This window comes from Octopus sinensis, linkage group LG8, assembly GCF_006345805.1.
Source record: "Octopus sinensis linkage group LG8, ASM634580v1, whole genome shotgun sequence".
Taxonomy (NCBI): domain Eukaryota; kingdom Metazoa; phylum Mollusca; class Cephalopoda; order Octopoda; family Octopodidae; genus Octopus; species Octopus sinensis.
This window is the reverse complement of record NC_043004.1, coordinates 105,311,648-105,327,924: the sequence shown is the minus strand read 5'-3', so window position 1 is coordinate 105,327,924 and position 16,277 is coordinate 105,311,648. Positions and strand designations below refer to the sequence as shown.

The window sequence follows — 16,277 nt, the reverse complement described above, 5'->3', positions numbered from 1 at the left end:
TTGCTAGAGATGAACACTGCAACAGGTGACACGCTCTCACACTTCCTGCTTGATGTTATTTAACTGGACACTCTCACTTCTGATTAGAAAATTTTGCATGCAGGCACAGACCCCGACCCACACATGGAGAAACACATACATACATGCACAACACTACATATACAAATAAATATGCTTCCATGCACCCACACACATCATGCTGGAACACAACAAAAAAAAAAAGGGAAGAAAGAGAAAAGACCGACAACATAGACACACAAAGTAAACCCACCACCACTTCCATGTGAAAGAAGACAAGGGATGTGAAAAGAGGGTTGAAAGGATTGGATTAAAGTGTAATTCTTACCAATTTTGACACTGACATATTTGACATTGTTAAATATATCTGGAAAACAAAAATAAGGTCGTGTTTCATTATTAAATGTAGTTCATTGGGAACTGAACCAAGATACACACTCACATTATGTGTGGTAGACATAGATGAGAGAGGTAAATTTAGGATCAGTCAACTGGGGATCAAACGCCCACCACAGACTTTTGAATCCAAAAAGGAAACATCGATGAAATGTATACACACACTGCCAGGAAATTAACTATATTTCACAAGCATACAAGTCACACAATTTATATAGATGGATAATGAATTTTCACACTTAACTTAGTTACCAAAAATTAAGCTCCCTCTCTCTCTCATACATACTTTCTATGCAGGATCATGCAAGTGAGATTTCAGACAGTGCCAATTTGATGCAGGATCAAAAATATCGAAAAGGTTTATTAACATACACAAGATCTTGATGATTGTTCTTTGGTCCTTTAACAACTTTTAGGAGAGTTACAATGGCAGAAAGCAGTGCTTGGGAAACAATTAAGGAAAGCTAAAAGTTAAACATTTTTTAATTTCATCTGGCTAAAGAAAATGGATATCATACTGTAATTAAAAAGCCAACTTTGTTGAGTGGTTGGTGTCAGGAAGGGCATCCAGCTGTAAAAATCCTGCCAAAACAGTCACAGAAGTCTGGTGCAGGCTTCTGCCTGGCAGGCTCTTGTCAAACCGTCCCACCCATGCTCGCATGGAAGGCAGATGTTAAACAATGATGATGATGAGGAGGATGATTACAATCTTGTTACCCTCACTAAAATGTGTCTTTGACAAAGACATATGTGGTCTGATTCATAAGAATCCAGATTGCTGCCATGGTAACGAAGCTGCTTGACACAGATTGACCTTAAACTCTGCGGTGCATGAGCACTGAGTTTTAATGTTCCAGCTCATTTCTCCTGTTTACAGCAGTGGCTGGAAGGAAGGTGTGTAGTGTGTGACTATTGCATTAACCATGACAGAGTAAGTCAAGCAAAGAATCTGCATCAAATTGTGCCAAAAGCTTGGCGATACCTGTTCAGAGGCCTGTGCAAAGTTTTCAAATATTTTCATCATTCTTGACACAATCAGGGAGATCTTATGCAACTGAAACTCAAGTGTCTTTTTGGTCAGCTGAAAGCAGTATTGGCACAAACTTGGCAGACACACATCTCCTACCCAAATCTTCAGTGATAATGGACTGAACTGATCTCTAACTTACCTACATATCCTCTGATAACTCATGGATGGTGATTCGACTGTTTCCCCTCACAGATGCACACACAACTGTGATGTTTTTCTCAGTTCTGTTGGTTGTGGGTCTCTCAGAATGTTTGCCAATATCAACATTTTTTGGCCATATTGGAAATGAGTCTGAACTTGTGTGCAGCTCATGCACTCCTCTCCCTACACTTTCTGCCACTTTGCATAGGCCTCTGAGCAGGTATCACCATGATAACTTTCTCTGTCATGATCAATGTGACAATCACACCTTCCTTACAAGCACTGCTGTAAACAGCGGAAGTGAGCTAGAATATTAAAACTTAATGTGCATGCACAGCAGAGTTCAAGGTCAATCTTTGCCAAATGGTTTCACTTTGCATACTTTAGCTTCGTTACTATGGCAAAAGTCCGGATACTTATTGATCAGACTCCATATGTGAAGCTGTAAATAGGCACTATGATAGACATGCTACGGACACTTTATAATGGTTGTGTGCTTTGATGACTGCTGAATTAAAATCCCTCCACAAGTTTCCATCTTCAAGGGAGATGAGCTAAGCATGGTTAACTTATCCATTAATCTTCAGATCTTCTTTCTCTAAACCAATGTAATATTTCCTCTACTTCTTTGAACATGAACAGCACAATGGCTGGATATATTTCCATGGAAGATGACATTTGTTTACAATTTCAAAACAAAAAGCAATTTTCACACACACACACTCGGTTTCTTTTTTGTAGTCTCATGGCCTTAAGGAGATGATTTCTCTAGAAAGCATAAAGTCTAATGCAAAATTTAATCTCAGATGAACCTGGAAACCTGCTTTCCAAAGCAAAAGTAATACCATGTAGAATTATGTATATTTCCCAATTACACAACTATGTGGCTACAAGGGATTTTAGTTAAAACATGCACGGCATGTTAGTCAAGTAGCATATACACTCACTCAGTCATTAGGTTTCTACACCTACATATACTATTAAGGTCCTGATAAACTCTAATCAAGCAAATCTATGATCAACTCGTTCCAACCATGATTATTCTGCTCATCAAGTATTTAAGAAAAGAATGTTCTGATTTAGTCAGAGAAGGAAAGGCATTCCAGAACCTCTGAAATTGTGGAGAGGAAGGAGGAAAAATTATCATCTCACTGGAGATAGATCCCAAATATTTGTAATGGAGCAGACCCCCAAAGGACATGATGTAGAATTAAATTGGATAAAGGATTAAATCTACCATTCAACATTATATCCAGAAAAACATCAGCCAATGTATCTGTCTTGTTTTTTTATTTTAGACAGTAAGATTAGATTTGATAGAGATTCGGCCACTAATTCTATGTGACCAAGATACTAACCGTCTCTGCAGCCCTGAGTGAATCTTGCTCATTGGTTTGGATAAGGAATTTTCAGTTCTATCATAAATTTCATTTATCTAAGTTTCCTTTTAAATGTGCTAACAGAGAAGATACTCCTCTTTCAGGAACTGTGGTCTGAATGTGAGGGTGCATGTATATGTGTGTGTGTGTGTGTGTGTGTACCATAAATCCTTGAGTATAGTCCACCCTTGAGTATAATACGCAGGGGATTTTTAGTGGGGTGTACCTCTGAAAAACCTAAACCTCGTGTATAATACGCACCCCTTCTCTAACTTGAGTCAAGGAGGTCTATATAACGTCCTTGGTTTGTAAAACTGTATACGGTAACGTCCTTTATTATTATTGTATATATAACAAAATGCAAACGTGTAGCTTTTTTGTGCATTTTGTTTGCAGAAAATAAAGAAATAACAGTAATAACGTTTAATAAAATGTTGCTTACTGCAAGTTATGGATGATCCTTTTATGACTTCATTGCTTTCAGGCTTAGCTTAAGGTTTTTTCACGCCCAACATCACAAAATGCGTCCGAATAAACATTGCCGGACAGCAAATAGAGACTCAGACATTGCTTAGAAAATATTTTTCCTTTTTAACCTCGTATATAGTATGCACTAGGGATTTTGACCTTTAAATTTTTCAAAAAAGATGCGGATTATACTCGAGGATTTATGGTACACACATAAGTGCAAATCTTGATTGTATTACAAAGTTGGCTTCTCAAACATTTAGTTTTGTGTTCAGTTCCACTGCATAGCACCTTAGGTAAGCATCATCCATTGTGCTTCCGGGCTCACCAACATTTTGTAAGTGAATTTGATAGAAGGAAACTATATGAAGTTTATTGAATGTGTGTGTGAGAGAGAGAAGAGAGTAAGATTAAGAGTATTGGTATCCTACAGCAACACATAGAAAAATGCTGAGCAACAATAAATGAATTATTCGATAATCAAAAAATCATCATCTGGCTCAGTACTTTTGAATATATGTGAAGAGATCCTTTATTTCAAAACACAAAGGGTTAGTCAAAGGAAGGGTATCTGACTGTAAAACAAAGCCTCAACAGTGTACACTTGTCTAACCCATGCTAGCATATAACAATGGACATAAAAAGTAACAAACAAAACGTGTGTGTGTGTGTGTGTGTGTGTGTATTGTGTTTGTATTCATATATTTATGTAAATGGCATCTAACAGCAACAATTTTTATGTCACACATCAAGTGACTTAGGCAAAGGGAGTATATAATGGCAAAACATTCAACCAAAGCCAAGCATGGTAAAACATATTAAAATGATAATGGGGTGGTGATGATAATGATTATATTAATATTTTAGTATACAAGCCATCTGTTACAAGAAAAGCAAGTAGTATACCTTTGGTGCTTATTTCAAGGACATCAAGTATGAAAAGCAAAACTTAGTTCCTTACAGAATTCAAAACTGAAGTACATAAACCTAGACTTTTTAAGTAGATATTTAAATGGAGTTAGACTATTAACTTCACCTTTCAAGATTGACAAAAATAAATTTCTTTACATCTACACAATACTTCGTTTGGTTTGGTCTCCAACTGTTAAGAGGGGATGTTTACATCGTATCAAACTGGATTTGAACTATGAAGTTTTATTTTCAAACTGAGGGTAATTACGTTACATACCACTACAACCTACTTGGCTAATGATGCTTGGGCATACTCCAATGTATGCCCAAGCAGTGTCAGAGTCAATCAATCTTATTCAACTTTTTGAAGACAGAACATATTTATGTTCCTCTATTTTCAAAATAGGAAAATACTAAAGTTATTACCATTTAAAATTCACAAAAAAAAAAAAAACCTTGAATCTTAAAAATTAGCAAAGAGAATACTATATACTCTCTCTAAAAAAAAAAAGATAGAACGAGTAAGCCAATTAGCCAACAAATTGGTTCAGTCCTTGCATAAGAGCAAATATTTCAAAATTTAAGAAAATATCTATTCAACTTCTTTTATATACAAGGTTTCAGTTGCTTTTCTTTAATTTGCTAAAATATTAAACTTTTATTAGAGTGTTTCCAAGTTTAGTCCTTTTGGAGCAATATGTACCCAAGAGCAAAGTATCAAAGATTGATGTGTGCTTGTTAACCTTTGATACTGGATCACTAAAATTTTTAAATTTTATACTATACTAGCAGTATCGCCCGGCGTTGCTCTGGTTTGTAAGGGAAATAACTATATAAGCATTTTTAGAGAGATACTTCCCTTATAGATGCCAATTCGGGCTTTCTTAGCCATTTCTGTTTTGGTGTTTTCAAGCCATGAAGTCGTTGTTCTAAAAGAACACTGGTCTCCTTGACAACGCTTTACGACGTTGATTTGCTTACACTCCCTTCCCCACAGCTTCACGAGGGAGGGAAGAAGGGGGAGAAGCAAACACAGGTGCAGGTGTTTGAGCGTGGACGCCAACTCCGCCGCCATCGACACACGAAAAATTATGCATTAAAATGGAATAAAAAATGATGTTAAATTATTTTTAAAATCGTAGACTCATCGTAGACGCGCGCTAATAGCCAGACGAGCTCGATATGAATCACGACTATAAGATACCCGAATTTGGTTAAACTGCACCGCAAAATGTGGGAGGTGTTAGGAATCTAAATCGAAGGGGACAGACACTCACACAACTACAGTTTTATATATATAGATATCATAAGTAAACAGATCAATGCTGATACATATTAGAATCAAGGAATATCGAAGTAGAGACTGGTAATAATGACACATAAAGAACATGCTGGGAGCATGTGCTGTACATATCAAATTGGCAAACTTGAAATACCAAGTCCTTAAGTTATGCTATTTTATTTGATCTTCAATATCCGTTCTGATATGGGTTAAGTATATTGTTAATATATACATATATTTTCCTTTTAAAGCACATACAAGTGCACTACTTGAACCCTTTTGTGAATTAGAGACAATAATATAAAAATGAAGGACCAGTAGTGAAAACTGTAACAGCTATAAGCACAACACTTCTGAACTGTAGAAAGTTATTGCTAAAAAAGTTTATTAATATTATCGTGTGTGTGTGTGTGTGTGTGTGTGTGCATGCATGTATTACACAGATGAAATTGTGGGAGCTTGGAAACAAATAAGATTGACAGATACAAGTATCAAGCATGGTTAGGTGGCAAAGAAGATATACACACATACATATTGTAATTCATTTGGAGGAAAGGGTTGTGTCCATGGCTGCTATGTAGGGCCAGTGAGACGAATGTGAGAGATACCATTAATGTCCACCTTGAACAGTTGCATGCCAATGGCTGCGGGGAAAGGTGTTAGGTAGAAATTCCAAAGGTTGAATCCACACTAGCAAGTTCTGGAATGGTGAACATGATATATCCCTGCTGATATATACAACAAAACAACTACAGCTAACAGGAGAAAGACTCTGAACTGCTTGGTTTCAGTAACTCGTTTACCATCAGTACTTTAGTATAGAGGCATCTAAGCATTGGAAAGATATTACTGCTAACTTTGTACTACAAAGATCACTGAACTCTGCACAATTTAAGTTCGGTCAATATAAATCTGTGGTCATCAGCAAGTGTGAGTAAAAGCAAGTGACTCACATTTTTAAACATAAAGGTGTGACTGTGTGAATGGTGAAGAAACTTTCATCACAACCACATTGTTTCAAGTTATGTCCCACTGTCACATCGTGTACAAGTGTTTCTAATATGATCCCAGGCCAACCAAAGCCTTGTGAGTGAATTTGGTAGACAGAAACTGAAACAAGCCCATAGTATATATGAGTGGGTCTGTGCAAATACATGTATTTTAGGATCCCCTTGTTTAGCTATTGTGATAGCTGTAAATGAGAGTCACTGTCACACAAGCAGTGTCGTTCATTTCCAAAATTTTGCAAAACTATGCCTGGCCTTGGGGAGATATTACTTTACTTGGAAACAGGTGAGGGATAGTTGCAGGAAAGGTATCCAGCCATAGAAAATCTGTTTCATTAGATTTCATCCAACCCATGCAAGCTTAGAAAAGTGGATGTTATGATAATGATGATGTTTCACCCTTTCATCACTGAAATGCCCTAAACAACTATGATTTGCCCTTTCATATTTAAATCAAAATACTAACATATACCATACTGCTAAATTAGAGACAGCCTGTGATTTCATTGGGTCAACACTCGTACACAGATACTGTCACTGGGCTAATTTGTGTTTTCAGAATTTGCAGGTTATTATTTTCCAAATCCAATTTTATTCCTGAATTTCATTAACATTCTACTCTTTTTTAAAAATCTTATAAACTTCAGATTTAATAGAAGAAAATCTGAATGATTTTCAAATTTTAGTAAATGAAAAAAAACTACTCTAAGTATAACAATGATGGTCATATTTCTCTTCAATGTTATTCAGAAGAAATTGGACCCAATGAGTTATCCTCATGACTGAAAACCCATAGATAAAAAGTAATTACTATGCAAAGTGAAATGGAAAAAAGTGGATAAGCTGGATAAAAATTTGAGTATTTTGGCCATTAATATTATAATGGGCATTTAGGAAGTTATATTGTACAATATTAGCTAATGACTCATTTTATATGATGATATTAAAAAAAAAACTTTTAACCCTCTAGCATTTAAACTGACCACATGTGTCTCAAATATGCAATCTATCTGTTTTGTGTAAATAAGAATTACATCAGACAGAGTAATCTGAATGTTAAAAGGTTAAATATCTTTACTTTTTCCCTGATTTTACTTCTACTTAATTGAAATTAGAGTAGTTTTAAGATGAAAGTTCTCTTAACATATTTGTACACACCACTTTATATCTACTGGGTGAGTAGAAAGTAACTAGGCATTAGAAACTGCTAAAAGAATTTTTAGTATCACTTAAGTCATGACAAAAACATTTTTTAAGCAAACAACACTAATGGGGATTTCCTATTTTCTTATTTCTTATTTTCCAGATGGCCGATCACTTGATTGTTCAGGAGCAAACAAAGATAGCAGCATGCTATGGAAGGTGGAATTCCATTGATTTGGTTCGGAGATGGTGGTATGTATGGAAAAGTAAGCATGCAACACTACGTCTGGAGACAATAAAAAGTTGTCGTGCAAAGCTGATGACCACAGGTTCAGTGAAGAATGCAAGAAGAAGTGGCCATCCAACCACATCTCGATCAGCAGAGAACACAGCAACAGTGCAGGAAATGTTTAATCGTAACCCACAAAAATCAGCATGTCAAGTATTTGGTGAAAGTGGACCAACAAGACACACAATACGTATGATGTTGCATAAAGAATTGAATTTTTGTCTGTGGAAACTCCATTACATGCAGGAGCTAAAACCTGAAGACTGTGACAACAGAAGTCTGTGATTTTTACTTGTGGGTTTACACAAAAGAGGAGGTGGTGTACAAGACAAAACATCACACATGAGAGGACTTGGAGAGGTTCTCAATGATATCCCAAACGAAATCCTTCAGAAGTTTGTTCATTCCATCCCTGGCCATTTGACGCCACCAGTGCTTACATCGAAATATGAAGATTCACTTTCATTTTGCCATGTAATAAAGAACATGTATCATTTGTTTCAATAAATTTGTAAAAGCAATATGGATTTTATTACCAATTTTAAATGCCTACTTACTTTCCACCCAGCCTGTAGTTTACGAAACCACAGTTAATTTCACGATTATTTTATAATTTAAAACACTCAGGCATTTCAATAAGAAATATCTGAAAAAAAGATTAACACTAAAGAAAAATTTAGACTAAATGAAAGGTTTACAAAACCAGCTGCAATGAGGCCAAGTATAGTTGGTTATGGAATTAAGAAATTTGCTTTGCAACAATATTTCTTTCTACTCTAGGCCAGTAGCTCAAAATTTTGTGGGAGAAAGAGAGGCAGTCAATTAGATCGACCGCAGTACACAACTGGTACTTAATTTATCAATCCCAAAAAGATGAAAAGCAAAGTCAACCTTGTTGGAATTTGAACTCAGAACATAAAGACAGACGAAATACCACTAAGCGTTTCGCCAGGCTAACGTTTCTGCCAGCTCGCCACGTTGCTTTGGCTGTGTCAAAAAAGTTACTTTGCCTTTTAATACCTAGCGATCACAAAACTGTTTTCACATCTACCAAATCTCATTTCCACACACACACATATATTCATCCCACTTTGTTCTCAAACTTCAGTATTTGGTGAAAATGCTACACTGTCTTCTGTGTTATGTGAAGTGGCATCAAGAGAATGGTGAAAGTATGCAAAGGAAGAAATTACAAGTGTAAAGGAAGAGGTAGGTTAGCTCTAACATATTTGATTGCATACTTGACTAAAAATAAATATATACTATTCTAAAAAGAAACAATATTAATCAATGATTAATGTTATTTTCATTTTTCCAGTAATAATAAACAGGTTTTGGTCTTATCCTGACCTCCTCGGTGAAGTACACTTTTTACTGTATTTGCAATATAGATAAGTCTGCTTAGCAGTAACATAACAGAAGGCATGTACCCCAGGCACTGATTGAAAGTGGGGTACGCAGAATTGACCATAACCCAATAAGCTTGAACTCCATTTGTAAAATTTATAAAAGTATACATTCAAAAAATATATTTTGAATTCCAGGCTGTACCAAACTGGCAGGTAAATGAATGCTGGTAAAGTATTGCTTTAAAACATTAATTACTTGTAACAAATAAATACTGTATAATATTGTGGATTTTGTAATTGGGGAGAGAGCATTTCTGCAGCTTGTCCCGGGCACGGTTTACCTTAGTTACACCACTGCCTTGGGCAGATCTCTTCTACTATGGCCCTGGGTTGACAAATGCTTTATGAGAGAATTTGGTATATAGAAACTATATGGAAAACTTCTATCATCATCATCATCATTTAATGTCCATCTTCCATGCATGGGTAGGGCAGCTGACAGGAGCTGGCTAGGTAGAAAAACTACCCTAGGCTACGGTGTCTGTTTTGGCAGAGATTTTACAGCTAGGTGCCCTTCCTACCACCAACCACTCTACAGAGTGGACTCGGTGCTTTTTACGTGGCACTAGCACAGGTGAGGTTAGTTTTGGCATGATTTTTATAGCTGAATGCCCTTCCAAATGCCAACCACCTCACTGTGTGGAGAAGGAATTATGAGAGGAGCAGGAGCATTCGAGGAGGGGGGGCTTGTGTCAGAGGATGAAAGGTTAGAATGTGACAAAGAGACAGAAGCAGGTGTCTTGCCACAACAGAGAGGGCATTAGAGGAGGTGATCTATTATCAGATGATGAAAGGTTAGAGTGTAAGAGAGAAATAGAAGGGCAGAAATAGGTGTCTTGCTATAGTGCTATAGAGTAGGTACATGGTTACTCAGAGAGAGAGAGAGAGAGAGAGAGAGAAGAGAGAGATATATGTATGTATGTGTATGTATGTGTATATATATATATATATATATATATATATAAAAAAGGAAATGAAGAAAATGCTGACAAATAATTGAAGTAATTTAAGTAATTTAATTAGGTGAAAGTTCTTTTTACCGGTTGCGCATTTGTTATGCTTGATAAGCATAACAAATGCGCAACCGGTAAAAAGAACTTTCACCTAATTAAATTACTTAAATTACTTCAATTATTTGTCAGCATTTTCTTCATTTCCTTTTTTATATATCACCACTCGTGTTCGACATCTCCTTTTTTTAAATATATATATATATATATATATATATATATATGAGTGAGAGAGAGAGACAATGTGTGACTGTGTGGATATGTATAGATGTGGCTTTTGTTTAATCTTTCAATGCTTTTCAATGCTTGATTTGTTTCCACCCACCATAATTTAGCAATTCAGAAAAAGAAGAAAACAGAATAGTAACAGACAAAAAAGAAGAACAACAGTTGATTTGATTGACTAAATTATTCAAGGCAGCCCCAAGCAAAGCCACAGTTCCAATAACTCAAACATGTAAAAGAATTACAAAATGCCAGTTTCAAAACAATTCTATAAACAAAGAAAATCATACTTGCCATTAACTAACAGCTCAAATATTCTTATTGCACAAGTATATACAGTAAAGCATTCACCATGTTAGATATGGTAACACTAACAAACCTACTTCTAGATGGTATTTCACATTCTAACAATAAAAACGAAGCAGACCCTCAGAGCTGTACAACATACAGCAAGCCGCATGATAATGACAGTGATGATGTTGATGACCATGGTGAAGGCACTAATGATGGCGATGATTAAAATGATGATAATAATAATAATAATAATAATGTCCCGATGCAGTACCAAGCAGTGGCTCCCATGGCTTCTCATCTTAATTGATTGGAAGTTTATGGTGCATATTGTTTTGTCTTGTAATAAAGGATGAGTTACAGCAAACATTCTGCTCAATACCATAGATTTGCTTGTGAGTTATTTGACCATAACCTGTTGAGCATGTCCCTCAGTGGCTGATAATAAGTGCATCTCTGAGTAGTAGGGGAGCATCATAGCCATGCGTTGAGAGGAATCCTTTGGGGCTTGGACAATTCCCCTTTGGAGACAATTCACCTTTCATTGAACATCCTTAAACAACCCTTATTCAGGGACCTTTTGAGCAGGATGGGCCACTCAACCTGAAGAACATTCTAACTGGGACCCACCTGCAAAGTCATGCGCTGTTTAATCTTGATATGAGATTACCATGTCGCACACATATGGCTGTGATGCATGTGCCTGGTGTACCCTTATCAAATGGGTAGTCATGATGGGCTACTGGGCTCCATATATTTTACCCCAGTGTCATTTTGATGGCATACACTGTTCTATCACTCAATAATAATAAAGGTTTCAAATTCTGGTACAAGGCCAATAATTTCAGAGGAGGGGCTTAGTCAACTGTATCAACCCTAGTATTCAATTGATACTTATTATATCGACCCCAAAAGGATGAAAGGAAAAGCTGACTTTGGTGGTACTTGAACTCTGAATGCTAAGTGCCAGAAGAAATGCTGCTATACATTTTGCCCAATGTAGTAACAATTCTGCCAGATCACCACTTTAATAATAATAATAGCAATAATAATAATCCTTTCTACAATAGGCACAAGGTTTGAAATTTGTGGGGAGGGGACCAGTTGATCACATGGACCCCAGTACTTGAATGGTACTTAATTTGTCGACCCCAAAAGGATGAAAAAGTAAAGTTGACCTCAGCAGAATTTGAACTCAGAAAATGCAGATGGATGAAACGGCGTACTAACAATTCTGCTAGCTCGCCACCTTAATAATAATAATGGTGATGTGCAGAAAGTAAATTCCAGATACAATTTTTTTTTTAATTTGAAAGAAAATAGAGGAACATACATGTTTATTTTCTTTAGTTTTGATGTAAGTCTGCTGATGATAACTGACCAAGTCTTCCAACAGAGATTTCTCACTCTCAGTCAATTCCTCTATGTGTATGGAATGTGTTCCATTTGCTGGTTTTGCTTTCTTCTTTTTGTTCCGATCACTGCGTACAGCTTTAAAACCAAGAAAACGAAAAAATCAAAAAACATATTAAACACAATCCTGTGAAGGGGCCTCAATGCAGGTGCCTGACAGGCTAAAAGAGACGGCAGCCAAATCTCCCTCGAATCACATCATATCAACTATAAAAATAAGAACACATTAGCTAGGGTAGTCCTGAAAAAGATGCAATACTTATGGCTGATAGGTTTTAGACAGGTTTTGCTCAATTAGGAATAGCAAGGAGCTAAACAGCAACTTCTAACAATGATGCATTATATGAAAATATACTATAGGTGTAGGAGTGGCTGGGTGGTAAGTAGCTTGCTTACAAACCACGTGGTTCTGGATTCAGTCCCACTGCGTGGCACCTTGGGCAAGTGTCTTCTACTATAGCCTTGGGCTGACCAAAGCTTTGTGAGTGGATCTGGTAGACGGAAACTGAAAGAAGCCCATCATGCATGTATGTATGTTTGTGTTTCTGTGTTTGTCCCCCCAATATTGCTTGACAACCAATGCTGGTGTGTTGACGTCCCTGTAACTTAGCGGTTCGGCAAAAGAGACCAATAGAATAAGTACTAGGCTTATAAAGAATAAGCCCTGGGGGTCGATTTGCTCGACTAAAGGCGGTGCTCCAGCATGGACGCAGTCACATGACTGAAACAGGTAAAAGAGTAAAGAGTAAGAGAATGTTATATAGATCTAATATGTAGATCTATATTATATAGATCTAGGTGAGGACACATGGCCTAGTAGTTAGGTGCTGCACTCATGATCACAAAGTCATGGTTTCAATTCCTAGACCAGGTGGTGCATTGTGTTCTTGAGCAAAACACTTCACCTCACATTGCTCTCTGATCGCTTTAACACCTGATGTGTGGTACAGCGATTCGATTGCTACAAACAAATAATTTGTGCAGGTCAATTGGCAAAAGCTGAACACTCATACATTATTATCTTCGATGGGAGCGTCCATCATCTAGATCTGATGCAATTGTATATTACTAACATTACACTGTTCCATATACATTTATTGCACTCTATACTGCTAATAACAGTTATTAAACTATGTGGCATTAATATTACATTTGCCCTCTTGTACCTTGAGAGTGACTTCTGACAACTCATCACCACCACCACCATTTTCCACCTGGGGTAGCTATGTATCTCTTCTATATCTTCCTATCCCTCTGTCATACTCCTGCCTCTCAACACCTAGACCAAGCTGCTGCCCTTAATACTACACACCACTCTATCAACAGGTCTTCACTTATGAGATACTTGGCAATCTCAATAGTGCTAGTGACATGAAAAAAAGCATGCAGTACACTCTGTAAAGTGGCTGGTATTAGGAAGCCATAAAGTCTAGCTGACAAAACCATGCCATAAGAGACACTAGTGACTGATGCAGCCCTTTGACCTGCTGAAACCTATAAAACTGTCCAACCCATACAATAAGAAAACAAAATTAAGGTAATGATTATGTATTATTTAGAGATATTGTACTATTTGCAACTAATAATATAATACTATTCAATATAGGTCTATAGTACTAGATACAACTAATAACATTGTTCCAAGATACTGTCCAAGAGTATATAATCCAAAATTGAAGGAGACTGGTGAGAGTCTGTATCAACATCATTACTAATAAAATTCAAGAGTTTACAAGAGTCAATAACTTTGGTTGCTGTGGGTAGAAAGGAGAAAAAGTCATTGTTTTTAACAAAGGTTTTTTTTTTTCAATTGAGTCCTCAAATAAAGGCCAGCAGAAGTGTGTGAAGAAGTAATCATAAAGTATGAAAGATTAAGAGAATGAAGTGTGGGGGAAGCACTGATGGGAGAACAGTGTATAAGTGTGATCGATAGGGGGAAGGAGGACTGAAAATTTAAAGTTAACCTGTGAAGGGCACATAGACACAATTACAAAAAAAAAGGGGGTGGGGTGAAGTGCAAGCCAGAGAAAACCAGGGCCACCTATTGTCTCCTTTTCTATGAAGTTCACCAACACCAATTTGATAGCAACTCACCAACTCGGCAAACAAAAGCTCATATTTCATCCAGGAATCTTGAGACCTGGCAATAGGAATACTTGCACCAAGTCCTTCTCTCACCTGAAGTCTGTTTTTTTTTGCTTTTTGTTTCTGTGTCCTTGTCACAGGTTAACTCACACTCCCCTACAGTCATTCTTCCAACTACCTATCACACCATCTCTCTCTCCATATATAAATCCTGTCACACTGTTACTTCACTTCATATAGTTTTTGTTTGTAAATGTTTTAACTCTTTAGCATTCACATTATTCTGTCAAATGTAATGCTTATGCATTCACATTAATTTGAACATCCATTTTGCATTGTCTTTTTGTGTTGAGATTTCAATGATGTGCTTGTTTATTTTTAGTATGACATTGTAGGGTAGGTGTAAGAGGTTGAAAATGGCCAGTCTGTACAAAACAGATGTGGTATTTGGGCTGGATATGCTAAAGGGTTAAAAGTTGCTCTTCAATGATTTAATTGCTTCTGTTCTAACACATAGTTTCTGGTCTTGTAAATACTTATTGGTCAGGCAAGTGAGAGAAAATAAATTCTCACAGAATATTCAAGAGAGACATCAGAAACTACACAGGCATGGGTAAATTAAAATTTTGGCGATGTTGTCAACAGTTTTACAATGTTCCTCAGAATTTACAGAATAATCAACGACCAAATTTCAAAAGAATTTCTCTTCCAGAGAGAGATCCTTTTAAAAGTAAAAGGGGAAAGTAATACCTTCTTTGGACATTCCCATCTTGAAACATTTCTGTAGACGGCAATATTGGCACCGGTTGCGGGAGGTTCGTACAATTTCACAGTTTTTCATTTTAAGACATGAATAGTGCATATTTTTCTGAACACTGCGTCGGAAGAAGCCCTAAATGGTAAAGAAGTTGTAAACAGAAAAAAAAAATAATAATAATCATTATATTGAAAATGTAAACTTTATATGAATTCTAAATATTGTCAAATCATGGCAAGTCTGTAGTCTCTTTCTTCAAATTAACTAACATAGTTAACACTACTCAACAATATACAGAATTATATTAGGGTTCACACTTAAATCGAAATCAAACTTGGTGACTGGCATCCATTGCTAGTGGAGCGCTAAGAGTAACATACGAGTGAGATCGTTGCCAGAGCAACAAGCTGGCCTCCGTGCTGATGGCATGTTAAAATCACCATTCGAGCGTGATTGTTACCTGCGTCGCCTTACTAGCACTTGTGCTGGTGGCACGTGAAGAAAAAACATTCAAGCGAGATTGTTGCTAGTGCCGCTGGACTGGCTCCTGTGCAGGTGGCACATAAAAAACACCATTTGAGCATGGCCATTGCCAGTACCGCCTGACTGGTCCTCATGTGGATGGCACGTAAAAGCACCCACTATACTCTTGGAGTGGTTGGCTTAGGAAGGGCATCCAGCTGTAGAAACTCTGCCAGATCAGATTGGAGTCTGGTTTGCCAGACCTCAGTCAAATCGTCCAAACCATGCTAGCATGGAAAGCGGACGTTAAACAATGATGATGATGATATTCAAATGTACAAGACTGAATGAGTAAGTGGATGGAGGAGTATTTGTTCTGTATATATGTACCTGTGTGTTGTATAGCACAGACAAAAATCTTCTAAGTATTATCTATTCACAATCCATTTCCAAATTATTTTCAGTTTAATCATTGACCAATCCCACATACTCTTTACTCTCTTATTAGTTTCAGTCATTTGACTGCGGCCATGCTGGAACACCGCCTTTAATCGAGCAAC

General features: G+C 36.8%; 1 protein-coding gene across 1 annotated transcript in view; it reads right to left on the bottom strand.

Moving 5' to 3' along the window:
• The window catches only part of LOC115214890 (retinoic acid receptor gamma-like), a 56,183-nt gene that overhangs the window by 18,558 nt on the left and 21,348 nt on the right, over positions 1-16,277 (bottom strand). Inside the window, exons 3-5 of the mRNA XM_029783921.2 lie at positions 15,249-15,390; positions 12,334-12,491; positions 347-385 (exon numbers count right to left, since the gene is read on the bottom strand). Coding sequence (XP_029639781.1) covers positions 347-385; positions 12,334-12,491; positions 15,249-15,390 — 339 coding nt within the window. The remainder of the gene's footprint in view (positions 1-346; positions 386-12,333; positions 12,492-15,248; positions 15,391-16,277) is intronic.